This window comes from Phocoena sinus, chromosome 5 (assembly GCF_008692025.1).
Source record: "Phocoena sinus isolate mPhoSin1 chromosome 5, mPhoSin1.pri, whole genome shotgun sequence".
In the NCBI taxonomy this organism is placed as follows: domain Eukaryota; kingdom Metazoa; phylum Chordata; class Mammalia; order Artiodactyla; family Phocoenidae; genus Phocoena; species Phocoena sinus.
The window spans coordinates 75,375,421-75,392,678 of NC_045767.1; the positions used below are offsets into that span (position 1 = coordinate 75,375,421).

The 17,258-nt window shown below is 45.9% G+C and overlaps 1 protein-coding gene across 2 annotated transcripts in view; it reads left to right on the forward strand.

The window, feature by feature from the left end:
• The first annotated feature begins 5,778 nt into the window (after nt 1-5,778).
• Nucleotides 5,779-17,258, forward strand: part of KIT (KIT proto-oncogene, receptor tyrosine kinase) — an 85,803-nt gene continuing 74,323 nt past the window's right edge. The window contains exon 1 of one of the 2 annotated variants that reach the window (XM_032633198.1): nt 5,779-5,928. In XM_032633198.1, the coding sequence (XP_032489089.1) occupies nt 5,862-5,928 (67 nt within the window). In that variant the 5' untranslated portion in view covers nt 5,779-5,861. The remainder of the gene's footprint in view (nt 5,929-17,258) is intronic. The other variant, XM_032633197.1, reaches the window with a different exon arrangement.

The following is a 17,258-nucleotide window of genomic DNA, read 5'->3' on the forward strand; positions in this document are numbered from 1 at the left end:
TGAGGGTGAAACGGGCTAGTTTATGTAAATAATTTGGAGCTGGCTGAGCGTTGCCAGTTCTTATTATGATAACAAACTGACTGCTGTTTTTCTGTCTTTATCTTATTTGACTTCCCTAAGAGACAGGCAACACCTGAACACTCCCACTCTCCTGAAATCTTCTTGAGCTACAGCCCTCTCTGTGTTTGCCTTTCTGACCCTTGCTTATCAGGATCCTCTGTGGGGTCCTCTTTTTCTGTTTGTCCCTTAAATGTGGGTGCTTCCCTAGGTGCTGACATCAGCCCTCTGTTTTCCTCAAGGGGGACACTCCATCTGAGGTGACCTCATCCAAACCCTCGGCTGCAGCCACCTCCCTATGGCCTGGCCTGTGCTGAGCTCCAGGCCTGGGTGTCTAGCTTGCATGACATCCACGAGCACCTCAAAGCCACCAGGCTCAACTCCACATCCTTCACTTTCCATTAAAAACCTGCTCCTCTGTCTTGCTGGAAGGAAGCACGTTGGAGCTGACATCAGAAATGGGTCTCTCTTTCCACTCATCTTCCACAGTACTGTTGGGGATCGAGGCCTACAGGTCTGCTCAGCATCTCTCTTTTTCACCCCCTCTCACCATTCTCACCTCCACAAACTTAATCCAGTTTACCACTCCTCCTGTGGATCACCACAATAGGCTCCTATTTTCTCAAGTCTGGGCCCCTTTCCATACATCCTTCACTGAGTCTTCCCACTATCTTTTCAAAATGTTAACCTTATCACATCTGGCCCCAGAGTAAAGTCCTTTAGTGACTCTTCATAGCTTCACCCTTCATCAGAGGATGAAGTTCATGATTCCTGGCATGAATAGCTCTTGTTTATCTCTGTCTCGACTCTTCCCTCCCTGTGAGGCCCCGCTTCCTAGCTGTGCTGCACCACTCGTGGTTCACATGCCTCACGCTGGTTCTTGCCTCTAGCCCTTCGCATGCGTGTTTCCTACCTCTCCCTGTTTTGCCTTCCTGTCCTCTGGATGCCTCAGAATCTGCCATCTCTTTGGGGGAGCTTCATGAGGCCACTGTACAACATGATCGAGGTGCTCTTCTGTGTTCAAACATCACCCTGTGCAGAGCTCTGTTAGAGCACCTGTAACCAATTTGACCCCCTTATGTGTCTCTCTTCTTTCTCTGTAAATCCCATGAAGACAGCATCTCTGTCTTGTCTAACTCTGCATTCCCAGCACCAAATAGAGCACATCTGGCACACAGAAGGTGTTCAATCGATACTGAGTGAAAGCTTGAACTAAGAACATACATTATCTTTTTTCATCCTCGCAAACTGTGAGGGTTATCATTAGTACAGAGTCTACTAGTAAGGATCATATACTCATTTCTCCCATTTGATGGACAAAAGACTTTCAAATCGTCACTGGAAAAACAAGGTCTATTAAGGAGCAAACGTGAAAAGGATTATTCCCTCGATGTAGCAATTCCACCTCTAGGAATCTATCCTAAATAGTTAATAGGAGGCAGGGAAGTTTTATTCACCAAGATCTTCATCACTAAGTAATTTACGATAGAAGAAAACTGGAAAAAAATAGAGAAATGATTAAACATCCAGAATTATGGTATATAAATAGGACCGACAACATTATATTAGCATTATATAGTATGTTTCCAAAGAATTTTTAATGATTTGGGACAATGCTTGTGTTATGATTAGTGAAAAAGCTAGAAAGAAAATTAGCAAATATTGTAAAATCAAATCATATAATGAAAAAAAAAAACCCTTAGAATAGGCAGAGAAAAAAGATTTGAAAGAAACACACCAGGGACTTCGCTGGTTGGGAGTCTGCCTGCCAATGCAGGGAGGGGGTTTGAGCCCTGGTCTGGGAGGCTCCCACATGATGCGCCCGTGCGCCACAGCTACTGGAACTGCATTCTGGAGCCCTTGAGCCACAGCTACTGAGACCACGTGCCACAGCTGCTGAGGCCCGAGTGCCTAGAGCCCATGCTTCTGCGTACCGCAATGAAGAGTGGCCCTCGCTCACTGCAATTAGAAAGGGCCTGTGAGCAGCAACGAAGACCCAACATAACGAAAGAAAGAAAGAAAGAAAGAAAGGAAGAAAGGAAGAAAGAAAGAATTGCTTTGCTTGGCTCTGTAAAAAAAAAAAAAAAGGAACATACCAAAATGAACTCTTCAGTAATTATACCTTGGGTGATTTTTGTTTTGTTTTGTTCATTATAATTTTTGGTATTTTCTAAATTTTCTACAATAAGCATCTTTACTTTTAGAATCAGAAATATAAAAAATCTTCAAATTACAGATCTGGGCTGTGTGAGACTATACTGAACATTTTTGGTTCTCTTTGTGAAGCATCATTCCTCCTTCTTCTGTTGAGAGGACCTCGGTTTTTCTTTGAGAACACAGTCCTCTCCATTCCCTCGTGATGTGGATGAAGTGGGCCCCCAACCCAAGCTCCAGGGATGGGCATGTGACCCAGGCCTGGCCCATCCTCATGTTCCATCTGTTTGGCTTCAGTGACTGGTTCTAGATGGGCATGTGACTTAAGCCAAATCAGTGCTTCTGCAGGAGATGTTCCTGAGGGCAGAAAAGCTCTGCTTGCATTGGTACTAATGAGCTGTAAGTCTAGAGCTGCATATGAGATCAGGGAAGCAATACAGGAAAGCATTGCTGAAGGATGGAGATGAAAAAGAATGCATGTGTGTTCACACACACACACAAACACACACACACCCCACCTTCGAGTCTGATGACTTTGAGCTCTTAGATCTAGGCAAGTCTGGGACATTATCACCCCTTGACTTTCCAGTTATCTAGGCTAATACATTTTAGGTTTCTTTGTTTGCATAAACTAGTTTGCAACTTCTACAAGTTGCAATCAAGAGCTCTCATTAATACAGTTACGAAAACAATAAAAATACATAAAGTATAATCCATGAAAGGGTCCAGGGCCAATCACAAAACAGAGTACAGAACTGATCCCACAAATCGTACCTGAGATATAAAACATTTCCATTATTGTAAATGTTTCTACTGGACGTGATCTAAAGTATAGTTCATTCCCCTGGAAGTTCGCTCATAGCACCTTCTATATGCCTCCTTTTAGTACACAGCTGGCAGGGGGTACTATTAAAAATAGCTAATAACCCTAAAGCCACAAGGACTGGAAGCTCTCTGTTGTGCCTGTCAGTAAACCTTTAATTGCTGGATCTGGGGAGATTTGGGGTATCTCAAGGGAGGAGTTGGAGTGAGAGGGTACTAAGGTGTTTAGGGAGGTAGGTTTTCTTCCAATCAGTACAGAAAGATTTCAATATTCTACCAACCGATATGGCCAGCCTGGGTATGTACAGGCTGAACACGAGCCCTGTTAACAGATATTATAGTTTCTTATTTGGGTATCTGTTTTTCCTCCTGGAACAAGAATCCCTCTAGGTAGAGACTCTGTCTCACTGATTTTTGTATCGTATGCCTACCTAGGTGCTCATAGGTGTTTTTGAATGGTGAACATGAATGATAGTCCAGCATTGTATAATTCCCTATTGTTTTTTATTTTTTTTCTGATAGACGTTTCCTGCCTAGAATTAAATTGCAATATGGTCTCTTTTCAGCCACTCTTCTGAAGACTTGTTATCCTCTCCAATATCAGTTGATTGAAGAAGAAAATTGTAAATTTTCTTTCAGGCAAAATGTTGATATTTTTAACACATAGTGATTTTTTCCCCCACTACAAATTATTTTAGAAATAAATCAAGATCCTAGAAACTTATGATTGCTTTGCATGGTAGCTTTTATCTCTGTCATTATAAGAAGATGTGGTCTGATGGCCCTGAGCACAGAGCCCTTTAAATTTCAGTTCTCCCACAGCTGTGTGCCTTGAACCATTTGCTAGGACATTGGGGTGTGGGTTCCCTCACTTGACTGTAAGAACTGTGGCAGGACCCACACCTGTCTGTGAACAATGGTCCTCCCAGTGCCTAGCCCATCCTCGTTCACAGTAGACACTTAGATGCTTATTGAATGAATAAATAAAAACATTTAAAGAGAGGCGATCATATATATTGATGAAGTAGTGATAATTTTTAAGTGATTAGCTTTTTTAAAAAATTTATTTATTTTATTTATTTATATTTGGCTGCGTTGGGTTTTCGTGGCTATGCGCGGGCTTTCTAGTTGTGGCAAGCGGGGGCTACTCTTCTTGTGGTGCGCAGGCTTCTCATTGCAGTGGCTTCTCTTATTGCAGAGCAGGGGCTCTAGGCGCGCGTGCTTCAGTAGTTGTGGTTAGTGGGCTCTAGAGCGCAGGCTCAGTAGTTGTGGCGCATGGGCTTAGTTCCTCCGCAGCATGTGGGATTTTCCCTCCAAGTGATTAGCTTTAAAAGTCACTTTTCTTAAACCAATTTAGGTCCTATCAACATCGAACAGGTGAGCTTTCAATATTAAATAAAGGGGGTGGCAGAGAATTGGTTAACTATAAATTTTGGCTGCTACTTTAGAGAAGAGTCTAGGTGTATCTAAATTATTCCATAGCTTTTTCTTACGGGCACTTCCCATTTCTTTTCCATTCTGAAGCTTTCTGGAGAGGTGTTTACTGATTTATTAGAATGCACAGGGAAAGCTCATCATACCTGGGGTCAGTCTTATAATGACTGGGTCTCCCCTCTTTTAGCTGTGTGATCTCGGGCTACTTTTAGAATTGAAATAATATACATATCTGTTCCGCGACCTCACAGAGCTGTTACTGTGAGCATGAAATAGCATTCAGCCTAAGGAGGAACTATAAAACCCTATACAGATACTGTTGTTTCCTTGGGTAAAGCACTTCCTAGGCCGTGAAACTTGGCTTAAGAGGATCATTTTACTATTGTTTTGCCTTGGTACAGGCTAGGGCAGCTAAGAACACAAGAATCCCCGCCCCTGTAACTGTCGTCTGATAGAGAGGCAGAGAAACCCTACAGAAAAAAAAAAAAAAAAAAAAAGGCGCCCAGAGGGCTTCCAGAACAACGACTTTGGCGCAAATGGATTTAAAAACTCGGGTTCCCAGAGTAAACTTCTCAAGGCCCCTTCCCACCCCAAAGCCCCAGTCTCCAGAAAAGTCTCAGCAGGGGCTTGTTGGACAGAGGCCACACCGACCAATAGAAACCAACTGTGATCTTACAGGTTGAGGAGCAGGTGGAGAAACAGAGCATTAATAATTACCCACGCCTGGGCTCAGCTTTTTACCGCGGCGCCTGGCGCCACGCTTGATCCCCCTCGAATAACAGGAATAGAGAAGAATGTCGGGGCCCAATCCCATCGCCCCCCCTCCCCCCCGTTCCTGTCCCCCGCACCACCTTCCACCACTAGCGGCGTCCAGCCTCTTCCCTTGGGAGCGTGCTCGAGGGGCGGAGGCGGACCTTTATTGTCTGGGGAGCACCTGCCAGGTGGCGGGCCGGTCCCCTGATGTGCGCGTGGTGCCCAGCTTCACAAAGCGCGTGGGCAGCGCCACTCTCGTCCGGGAACCGCCTCTGGCAGCCCTACTATATCACAGGAGAGAAGAGGTGGAGAGATGAAGGGGCTCTGGGGTCAGGAGCGGGCGGCGAGGGCTGGTGTGCCCGCTCCCTACCCGCGGGCTCGGTCCCCCGGGATCAGCTAGTCGAAGGAGCAGGGGTCAGACGCCGCAGCCAGGGAGCAAGACCCTGGAGTGGGGGAGGGAGGGAGGGGAGGCGAGGAGGGGCGCGGAGAAGGGGCGTGGCCGGCACGCAGTGGGAGGGCGCTGGGAGGAGGGGCCGCTGCTCGGCGCTCGCAGCTGTGGGGGCCCGGCTTTGCCGCGCTCAGTGCACTTGGGCGAGAGCAGGAACGTGGAACGTAGCTCCGCTCCCAGCGCAGCCACCGCGATGAGAGGCGCTCGCGGCGCCTGGGATTTCCTCTTCGTCCTGGTGCTCCTGCTCCGCGTCCAGACAGGTGGGAGGGCGCTGCGGGCACCCGGACCGCGTCCCCCGGCTCACCCTGTGCCCGCCTAGGGCCCGAACACGTTGGGGTGTGTCGGGAGAGGTGGTTGCCGGCCCTCTGGTGCCGGGGCATTTCAGCCTCCGGGAAGATTTGGGGCGGCCCTGGGACTCTCCTGCGTCCTGCCCTGCTCACCTGCGCAGGGAGCCCCCCTGTCGCTGGTGGTGGGCGCGCTGAGCGGGGGGTCTTCCGGGAATGGGGGCGGCGAGGGGGGCTTAGGCTGAGCGAGGTGAGGCTGAGGGCAGCGGGTTGCGTGCGAGTTTGGGGATGCTTTTGTGCGGAGGGTGAGCGGGCGCAGAGGTGGGCGGCGAGGTGGTTCGCATGCAGCGCGTTAATCTCCGCCGGGCGAGGCGCGACCGCTGCTTCCTTTTGTTAAAAGTTGTGCGTGTGTGACCGGCGCACCGGAGGACCGGCCCGCAGGTTCTCAGCCGCGCGGAGGGCGAAGTTGGACGAGAGCCTTTTCTTTGCTCTGCGGCGGCAGCTTTCCAAACCGCGGCGCTCTTTGTGCCCCAGAGCAGGGGACGGACCCGCTGCCTCTTCTGCTCCAGGCGCCATCCTGGACCCGAGTCGAAGACTGCGTTGTCCTCGGGTCCTCCGGTTATGCCTTTTGCACGGGGAGCGTGCCGCGTGCGGCTCTGTGTCCGCGAACCTGGAGGTGCGGCTCCGGAGACAACTTGGGTAGGGCGTGTGGAAAGCAGCCGCTAGGTTGCAGACTTTTTGCTTTTGTAGATTCTGTGCCCGAGGCTCGCCCCTTTCTGCCGGGTGCCGTTTCTTTCCTGCAACGCGCCTCGGAGCGGCTGAGGGCTGCGTTTGCTGCCTGCTCCCGGGGGAGGCGGGGACGGTGCGCCGGGACCCTGTGGTTCCTGACCCCAGCCGCCACCCACGCACGGCCGGAGTACCCGGCCAGGCTGGCAGGGCTCTGCAAGCCCCTCTACACGGTGTCTGCGACCTGTAATCGCAGGTCCCTGTTTTCTTTGGGAATTTTGAGATTCGCAACACCCCCTCCCATATGATATCTCTACTGAAGGGCTGCCTGAGGTGAGGGGTGGGAGATGGAGTGGAACTTTCTGCAAATCTTACTTACATCTTAAAGCTGTTATGAAAATCGGTTATATCTGCGCGGGAACTTGGGTCTTCAGGTGGAGGAGGATTTGCAGGTTCCTGGAAGCCCTCAGATTCCTGCCGCTTCTCTTTTTCTGGGCGTCGCTGGTGCGCAAGCGAGTGCAGGTCACCCGACTAACCCCTGAAGCCCTGCTTTTTCCCAGGTCATTTTTTTTTTTTTTTTAACCTTTAAGGCTAACTTGATGATGTAAGGATAGAAAGTGAGTCTGAACTGGAATTCAAGGGCTCCAAAGGAAGCATCGCTGTGACTATTGTGGGACTCTATATCTACTGCTGATCAGTTTTCCCATAAAGTCTTAAGATGCAGCCTTCCCCTTCCCGGTCTTATAAGGCATTGTGAGGGCTTTCCTGTGGGGGAAGAGAGGTAGGAGGGATCATGAATGAGTGTCTGGATTCCCGTGGCGGATTTGACTGCCTAAGCTTCAAATTAGACGTTTGGTCCTTTCCATCTTTGTACCTTGACATTTTAATTTCAGTGAAGGGGTGTGCAGTGGACCCGTCGGGCACACAAGAAAGGTAGACTACACATACTATTTCCCAGTTTTTAAATTAAATGAATCCATTGCTCCCTTATTCCTCATAATTAGCCGGCTCCATCAAACAGATTTTTTGGCAAAGGAGATTTTAAGGTCTGGCTCCTGGGGGGCAGTGTGGTGTAGTGACAAAGCCTTGTGCTGCCTTTCTGGGTCTCCTTTTCTCAGCTTCTATTGGCTGTGTGCCGTTGTGCCAGTCCCTTAAATTTGTGGGAGCCCGGGGTCCTCAACAGGGCAGCAAGGGGTCTGCACCATGAAGGATCCTTTGGGTCCCAAATTCTCCTCTTCCAGTGTTATGAGCGTAGACTCTACACTTCTTCTGAACTCTTTCCCTGAATCCTTCCTGCCTCCTTGAAATTCCACTGCCTCCTGGTCACAGTGACCGCTTGGTGGTGTCCTGCTGGTCTGCCTCTGGTTAAAGCAGGGAGATGTGTGTTTCTCCAGTCCAAACATGCTCCCCTACAGTTTCCCTCTGAGGCCTAGGAGGTGCCAACTCTGCAGGACCCTCCTTCATCACCAGGCCCGCCCCGCCCCAGTGTTTACAACTCCTGTGCCCAGCAGGATAAACCTGCAGTGAATACTGAATCCTATCCTACCCTCCCCTCGTTCCTGCAGGTGTGAGGCTAGAGTCATCCCCAGCAGCTGGACACATAACATTCTGAATTACTGTCCTGCTGGAAATAACATGATGGTCTTATAAAAGGGAACCCAGATAATTCATTTATCCACTTTCTGGTGTTTCCCACCCACCCACACATTTTTTTCTTCAGACTTTATAAACCATTCATGCCGTGCTATTGCAACACGTTTTCTAGGGTGCCTCCAATTTCACGTTAGTGCCAGACCCAGTGCTGGGGCCTTTGCCTGCAATTGCCAGTCCTCTCAGCAAGCCCTGGAGGTAGTCTTGTTACCATCCCTACCATTAAAGCTGGAGAAACTGGCTGAGGATAAGCCAGTTCCCAGAATAATCAGGGGTGAAGCCTGAGGTTGGCCCCATATGCCCAGCTGTATTTCCAGTCACATGATTTCTCAGAATCAGTTGTAAAGTGAGATTTATTTGAAACTATTCTATATCATATGCCAGGCATTGTTGGAGGTTCTGGGAACATAGGATGGCCAAGATCATTACTTTCCCATTGTTGGTGAAAAAGACCTAGGTTTCCTGTCATACGATGTCTGAGTTAGTGTTCTCAATTTGAGGGAAGTATCCATTGAAGGGGGAGTCATTCAGTGATAGCTTCCCTGAGGCGTATGTAGGCATTTGACGCTGCGTATGAGGGCTTTAGGTGTTAGCTGTCCTATTCCAGGTAGAGTCCCTCCAAAATGAAGATGCACTATTTCTAACATGATGGTGCAAGTTAGTTGAAATGTTTTTCCATCCCCATTGCAAAAAACTAAAAGTGGTCTTAGCATTATATACTTGTGGGGTACTTGTGAGAGAGAAAAGCCCCAGTGATGGGTGACATCGTTGGCTGTTTACCCTGGACGAGCACCGTGAGATATAATGGCAGCTCAGCACTCCAAGCCTTTCTTTTTCCAAAACAAATGCTCATCAGAAATGTGCCAAGTTATTTTGTGGGCTTCCCTTGGAGCACGTTTCTGTACAGATGTTGTTGTGATGGTTTTTGCTGCTGTTGTTGACGGCCCTTAGAAGTTGCCCTGAGGATTTTGACTCATTTCCTCAAGTCTCCCCCGGCTGATTAAAGAAGGACACCAGGAAATGAGCCGCGGTGTCCTGAGCGGGAATTCTTGAAGCTGGACTGCAGTGCAGGGACCCCTTCAAAGGCAGCGGTCAAGGCTGCAGCGGCATTTTCTCCAGAATGAATTTAGTTTAAACAGCTGATGGGCTAGGGAAGTGCTTAATGTTGCTTCATTCACATACGGGAACTTTTTTAAAAAGGGGACTGAAGGACGTTTGAAGAAATCCTAAGCATGCAAAATTTCACCTGCAGTCTCTGTAACTTGAATAGATATTTTCGTGGCTGCAAATCCAGAGTGAAGAGGGCCTGCAAGGGAGTCACCAGAGGAAAAAGTTTGAATCTAGGCCGAATCCAGTGTAAATCTTTGTTGAAAGCAGAGAGGACTTATGAGGAAGCCTAGCCTGGCAGCTCTTAGTCTCTTGACATTTTGGACCCGAGACAGCCCATCTTTTGACTTCAGACTCTTAATTGCAAACTCATAGCCCTTGCTTGGATGTGTTTCGTTTGGCCCACATGATGCTTTTTTAGAAAACATTGGGGCAGTATTTAAAATATGGAGAATTTATATCAAGATCTAGGTTTCTTTATTCTCTCGAAGAATTGAAAACTCCCCGTCTTTAGATGGGACCTCTGCTCTTTCCATTGCTCTAGACAGTACCACTTTATACTGCCAGCTGGGCTTTTAGGCATTTAGTCTTGGGTCCCGGTGAGCACAGGTGGGACCATGCAGGTACCTAGTGGAAGGAGCACAGGGCTAAGGAATGAAAACAGCCTTGTATTAGTCTGCTGGCTCCATGACCGACAGCTTTGTGACCTCGGAACAAATTGCTTGCTTACCCTTGCTGAGCTTCACTCTTTCATCCTAGTTTTAGCTGTGTGACTTTGGGAAAATTACTTAACCTCTCTGTGCCAGTAAATGTGTGGCTTCATATAAAGTTTTTAGAATGGTACTGCCTGGCACGCTCATGGTATAAGCTCAACACATGTCAAGCTCTGTACATATTTATTATCTGTAAATTAGGAATTATTGCTGTCCCTAAAATGGGAATAATGCCTTCTCTAATATGAGTACTCTAAAGATTAGAAACTGATTCTTGTAAAGATACTTGGCACAGGGTCTGGGATGGCATAGGCAACTAACAAATGAAGAAATTCCATGAGTATGTAGAATCTGACTATTTCTCTTTATAATCCTTGCACGCAGATACCAATAGGTACTAACTTGACAGCTTTTAAAATGAAATAAACTTTAATTTTTGTCTTGAGTTTTACATAGCTTTTGACAAAACAGTTGGGAATCACTAGTGTTAAAGAGTGAACAGATCTTTGACGATTTTTTCCACCGGAGGGGAGAAAAACCCAGAAGATTTTTTTTTTTAACATCTTTATTGGAGTATAATTGCTTTACAATGTTGTGTTAGTTTCTGCTGTATAACAAAGTGAACCAGCTATATGTATACATATATCCGCCGGAAGATTTCTCTAGTGAAAACATTCATACCTTCTAATTTTTCCATTCATCTTATGCTTTAGCCTTAATGCTTACATTTTGGTTATGAAATGCGTTGGTTAGGTATTTTCCGCTGCATACCTTTCTGACAGGTTTTTAAGGCTTTTGCAAACTTTAAAATTTAAGCTAAATTGTTATTCAGGGCATGAGGCATCAGAGTTAAGAGTTTGGGCTCTGAATTTGACAAGTTTGTCCAGCTTGGCCTCTTGCCAGCTCTGTGACCTGGGACGAGACCCTTCACCTCTGCTTAAGCTTCAATTCCTCATCTGTAAAATGGGGATAATGGCATAGGCCTACTGAAAGGAGTAAATTAGATCATGCAGGAAACACACTTTGCATAGCGTCCCTTACAGGGAAGGCACGGGGACTCTACCATCAGGCTGATTTTATGTTTCTTTTTCAGCGTTTGTCTCTTAGGAAAGAAATTTGGAAATGGTTTTAAACCAGATTATATAGAGGGGTTTCTTTTAGTATTAAGATGAAGCTTATCCATTCAATGTCTAGTTTTTTAAAAGGTTCACAGTTAGTGTTAATGCATACTTCTCTCCCTGGTTCTTTGTTTAACCTTATTCACCGGCTGCTTTACACCAAAGGGAATATAGCTTTCTGGATAAAAGTTTAGGAGGGGAAAGTTCTGTCACTGGCCCATTTTCTCAATGAATAAGTAAGTGTAACTTACAGGGGGTCCATGAACCCTATTGCCTTGTAAAGTGGCATTGAAAGCACCTTGAGAAGGGAGGAGCTTTTCCGTGACTATATGAGGCCCTTCCCTAGCTGTGAGGGACCAAGCTGAGCTTGTCCGTTGCCCTGGGCTGGACACACAGCAGCGCTCGGGCAGTACTGGTTTAACTTCTCTCCTGTTCTCCAGCACTTGTACAGAGCTTTGAACTAGTGAATGCTGAGCCAACATTTCAGATTCAGTTTAACAAAGGATGATCAATCCCTATGCCTTGGTCCTTGTAGGGACTATACGTGTGGGCTCTGGGGGTGGGGTAGGAACAGAGTAAGAGCAGAGCCAACAATTCAAAGAGAGAATTGGTGTCGTAAGAAGTGCAAAGTGCCCAGGCCATATTTCACAGGAGAGGAGTTTACATCTTGGTGGGCATGTGATAGAGATCAGGGATCAGTCCACGTGGGAGATAATATTTGACATTAATTTCTAAACTTTAAAAGGGGGTAGAGTGTCTGTAGTTGAGGCTTGTGTTGGAAAAAGCTCCTGAAACAGGGAGCAAGAGATTAAGATCTTATTTGAAGATTTTCAGATCTTTCAGTTGGTGTTAGGACTGGGGGTAGAGAATTGGAGGCTAAGAGGCTGGAAAGGTGGACTCTGATTAGCCTCAAGGAGCATTGGAGGGGGAGGGTATATTCAGTGTTGAGTTTGGTCCAGATTCTGAAAAGAACTTTGAAGTCAAGGCTACGGTAGACTTGACCCAGTAGTGGCCCTCCCAGCTTTGCTAGCTGGTCCAGGGCTGTTCGCTGTACTATTCTGTCCTGTTAAGCGCACTCCCCAACCTGCTCCAAAAACTTGGACATCCCCTTGCTGTGGGCAGCCAAAACTAAGGGAGGGGTGTGTGTGTGTGTGTGTGTGTGTGTGTGTTTAAATTTTAGTAAAATGCACATAACATTAAATTTACCATCTTAACCATTTTTTTGGTGTACAGTTCAGTGGTGTTAATTACATTCACATTGTTGTGTAACCCATATCCAGAACACTTATATCTTGCAAAACCAAAACCCTCTCTACCCGTGAAACACTGAGCCCCTGACAACCATTATTCTACTTTCTGTCTGTATGAGTTTGACACTCTAGGGACCTCATTCCGTATTTGTCTTCGTGACTGCCTTATTTCATTTAGCATACTTGTCCTCAAGGTTTATCTGTGTTACAGCGCATGTCAGAATTTCCTTCCTTTTTAAGGAAGGCAGTGTATGTATATGTACGTGTATATGTATGTACCGACCACATTTTTTTCTCCGTTCGTCCATCGATGAACACTTGTGTTGCCTGCCCCTTTTGGCTATTGTGACGAATGCTGTTATGAACATGGGTGTACAAATATCTAATGGAGAGTTTCTGAGGGGCCTCTGTTAGGATGGTTAGGCCCACGGCTGAGAGCTATGTGTTGGTGGGGAGCTGGGCAGAGGGACCATCGGTCACACTCTTTTTTTTTTTTTGCGGTACGCGGGCCTCTCACTGTTGTGGCCTCTCCCGTTGCAGAGCACAGGCTCCGGACATGCAGCCTCAGCGGCCGTGGCTCACGGGCCCAGCCGCTCCGCGGCATGTGGGATCTTCCCGGACCGGGGCACGAACCCGTGTCCCCTGCATCAGCAGGTGGACTCTCAACCACTGCACCACCAGGGAAGCCCGATCATACTCTTTAGATGGTTAGGTGGTCTCTGGATGAAGGAGTGAGTGCTTGCGTGTTGGGGTGCATGCTCTGGAAAGAAGGGGGAACACTTAAGAGACATGAGGAAGATAAAGGTGGCAGACTTAGTTACTTTGCTTGGCAAATTTACGGGCATCTTGGATGTGCCAGGCACTACGAGATTGTGGGGAAGGGGAACAGGAACTATTGTGGGTGTGGTAACGGAGATCTGGGGGTGCTATGGAGTTCACAGAAATAAAGCCAAGAAGAGGAGCCCGTTTGAAAGAGGCCATATGATGCTGGACTCCGCTATGTTTGTTTATTGATTATTTACAGGCTGCATTTACTTGACAATTTCATGGACACGTTGATAGATATAAACGAAAATCTTCTTAGGGTCATGTCCATGTTAAAAACTAAAGCCCAAAGGTCACAGACCATGGCTCTATAATATTACAGTAGGATTTGGGGATTCTAAAGAATTGTGTGTTGTGTACCTGTCGTGTAATGAAAAGTAAATTTTCATGAAAAGAAGTCGATGGCAGGAAGATAATTCTTCATTTAGTCTCTGCATGAGACTATTTTAAAAGTATGTTTATTGGTTTTCTCAGAGAACAAAATGGATGTTTTAGGCACAGAAGAGGACGTAGAGTTGATTAAAGCTTTGGGAAATAGGCCCTTTGAAGGCAACTTAAAGAACTGGATTTATGAAGCCTGGAGAAGATAACGTAAAGGAAGGTTTAGTGAATGACAGTCTTCAAATATTTGTAGTATGTGAGTGAAGAATGGGACAAAATGAGAATAGTTGAAATTTCCCCAGAAAGAAATTGAGGTTTTTTTTTTTTTTTTTTTTTTTTTTTTAGGGAAAATTCTTTGATTGGAAAAGACTTTATTGTGTTGCCAGAGTTATAGGGCTTTGGCCATAGGTATGAGAAAAGCCAGAAGTAATTGTCATTCTGAAATGGTTAGGTCCTGCCCACCTCAGTTGGCTTGATGACCCCTTAAGGGCCCAGCTGAAATCTTTCTAAATAAAATAACCAGCTGTTTTTCTCTCTTCACTGCCTCGGCTGTGGGCTGGACTGTTTCTTATAAATTCTGGGTAGACTCTAACACGATCCTCACAGTTTTTGGTTATATTGAAAATAGCCGATAAAGAACTCACACCTAAAAAGGGGTTATTGATCGATCTATTGGAGTTGGGGACAGTGGATCTAACCACAGAATGAATTGTGCAGTGCACGATAGCTTAAGCTGAGTGCCAAAATAAGTGCCCAAAACAAGGAAGTTCGAGGTCTGGAGAAATCTATAATCGACCATAATTAGCCCTAACCTAAGAATGACTGTGCTCTGTGATCACCCGACTGACTGTGGATTCTGAGACACAGCCAGCCATGCTGCATGTAGGCTGACAGATCTGTAAGGGTGAAGAAGTCCTTTTCCCTTGATTACTCAGGGATGGACTGTTCAGTCTGGGGTTTACCCAGCACCCTCACTTCCCTTCCCACCTGTCCCTTCCCTTTGGTCATTTTGTGGTCATGGCTCAGTGGCACGTTAGATCAGCCAGTGGTCCAGCAGGGGAAGGTGGTAGAAATGAAATTTCAGTTGGGCAGTCTCTGGTTGATTACATCATTTCACTTGTCCTGTCAACATGCATGATGATTTCTGAGATGTGATCCCTGCCTTCAAGGAGCCTGGGATCTGTGGAAACATAAGTGCTTGGTGTAGATGCTAACATAGTTAAGATTTGTAATAAGATTTAAATACTTGTGCTGGTCCAGAAGCCAGGACACATATTCATTTGCATTGGGTTGGAGGAATGAGCATCATTTTTTGAGTAGAATGGCTGATTCCAAGGAAGATCTGGGACCTGAGTTAAATCTTGAGGAATGGGGCAGGAATTGGTCAAGGTGTGAACAGCAGAAGTAGAGGTTTACAGTCAGCCGAAAGACTCCCATAGAAAAAAATCTGTGTGGAGACTAGCAGAAGATGAGATAGGATAATTTTTAGGGCACCTGGATTTTTCTTCAGTAACTGCAGTGTCTCCTGCGGTACCATATGTGATGAGATTTTTGTATGTGTAATCTGGTCAAGTAGGTGCTTACTCAGAGAAATAACTTTAAAAAACGGAAGAGTATAGGTCTCACTTTTTTTTTAAAAAAGGTCTCACTTTTGCATGATATTACATATATGGTATACACAATGCAAATCCAGAGTAGATCCACGGATGTATACTTTGACTTGCTTTTAAGTCCAGGGCTAATTACCCTCCCCTACCTCCTACTCGCCCCCCACCCCAGCCAAGATCACAGATTTTGTAGGCTCAACATCTGATAGTAGCAAGAGATGATCTTTGAGTCTCTGCTTCTTAACAGATTTTAAATATTTATTAAAATGATAAGTCAGGAATGTAACAGTCTGCATAAATTCACTTGTTCAACCAACCAACCAACCAACCTGGCAACAAATGAAACCCCCAAGCCTGATAAGAGTCCTGAGTGGCTTAGGCCATCTTGGGATTCTGCTGTAGGTTCCCTAGGCCTGCATTTAGAAGGTAATTAAAAGGTAATGAGGGGTGCTGGTCATTGCCCTTCCCAAAGCAGTGAGCCTTGGGGAGGAGGTGGCTGTTTGTGGCGGGCAGAAATCTATCACTTAAGGAAAGAGTGTGAGTGATGGTACTTTCCAGGGAATGCCTTGTTCTTGACCTAATGGATTAAAAAATGATAGGGAAAATGAAAAAAGGAGAAATCCTTACTTTTTTCCTTGTGTCTCTTAAGTTCTTCAGTGAGGCAAAACATCCCACTTCATTTGGGTTTATCCCAGGTGACTCACGTTATTTCAAAGGGTGTTATAAAATTCTTGAAAACAATCAGGGCTGCCAGTAATTTAAATATGATGGCCTATGCAGACTCGTTAGCAGAGGAATTGCTTTGCAGGGTTAGAACAAAGGTGGCGTTGTCACAAAGAACTTTGGAAATTATTTGGTGTCTCTTTTTATTGGAAGGAAGTATTTATAGAAAGGGATCTAATGTAGATGTGACTTCTGAGGAAAACATTTACTAGCGATTTTGTGTGGCATTTGGCTGTTATTCTACTTGGCTAGTGCATGCTTAAAAAAAAAACAAAACTACGGGCTTCCCTGGTGGCGCAGTGGTTGAGAGTCCGCCTGCCGATGCAGGGGACACGGGTTCGTGCCCCGGTCCGGAAAAATCCCACATGCCGCGGAGCGGCTGCGCGTGAGCCATGGCCGCTGAGCCTGCGCGTCCGGAGCCTGTGCTCCGCAACGGGAGAGGCCACAGCAGTGAGAGGCCCGCGTACCTCTAAAAAAAAAAAAACAACAAAAAAAAACTATTGTTTAAAAAATTGAAAGTTATACTACTTGGAAAGACTATGGGTCCGTTATAAAGTGATAAGTTTTTAAGTTTATAAATGTTAAAATGCATTTCCATCCTAATTTTCACAATGTAGATTTCTTTTTTAACGGCTGATGGAAGATTTGCATTTCAAGGAATGGTCTGGTAAAACTGCACGGACTGGTCTTTCGACTTTTCGTCATTGTTAAGTCAAACCAGGATTCTTACTTCAAAAATATGTCATTAGAATCACCACTTGAAAACAGTTAATTGGGATGTTTAAAGGTTTTTCTCCTTATTTTAGTATAGTCAGTATATTTACTACAGGGAAATAGTAGACAAATTTCTAGCTCAAGCAAAATGTATCACTTTCATGAAAAAGAATCCCCCTTTCCAGCTTTTTAAAATAAACTAGCATATGTAGAAGGGTTTATGAATTTTTTAGGAGATCTGAATGTGTAGCCTAATTTCCATTCCAGTCTTTTCAAGGGATAGTATTTTAAATGATCACCTTCGTTTCAGAATGACTGCCTTCCAAGAAGGAGCTGGCCAGGATGCCGAAAGAGCTCAGGTAGTGAGCGGCATGCCATCAGGTGAGGACAAATCCAAGGCAGGTGCAGATGGCTTCTCTCCATTTGGAAAACTTGGAACAGCAACTCTGGGCATAAAGCTGTAGTGCTTAAGATTTACAGTTTCATTCTGTT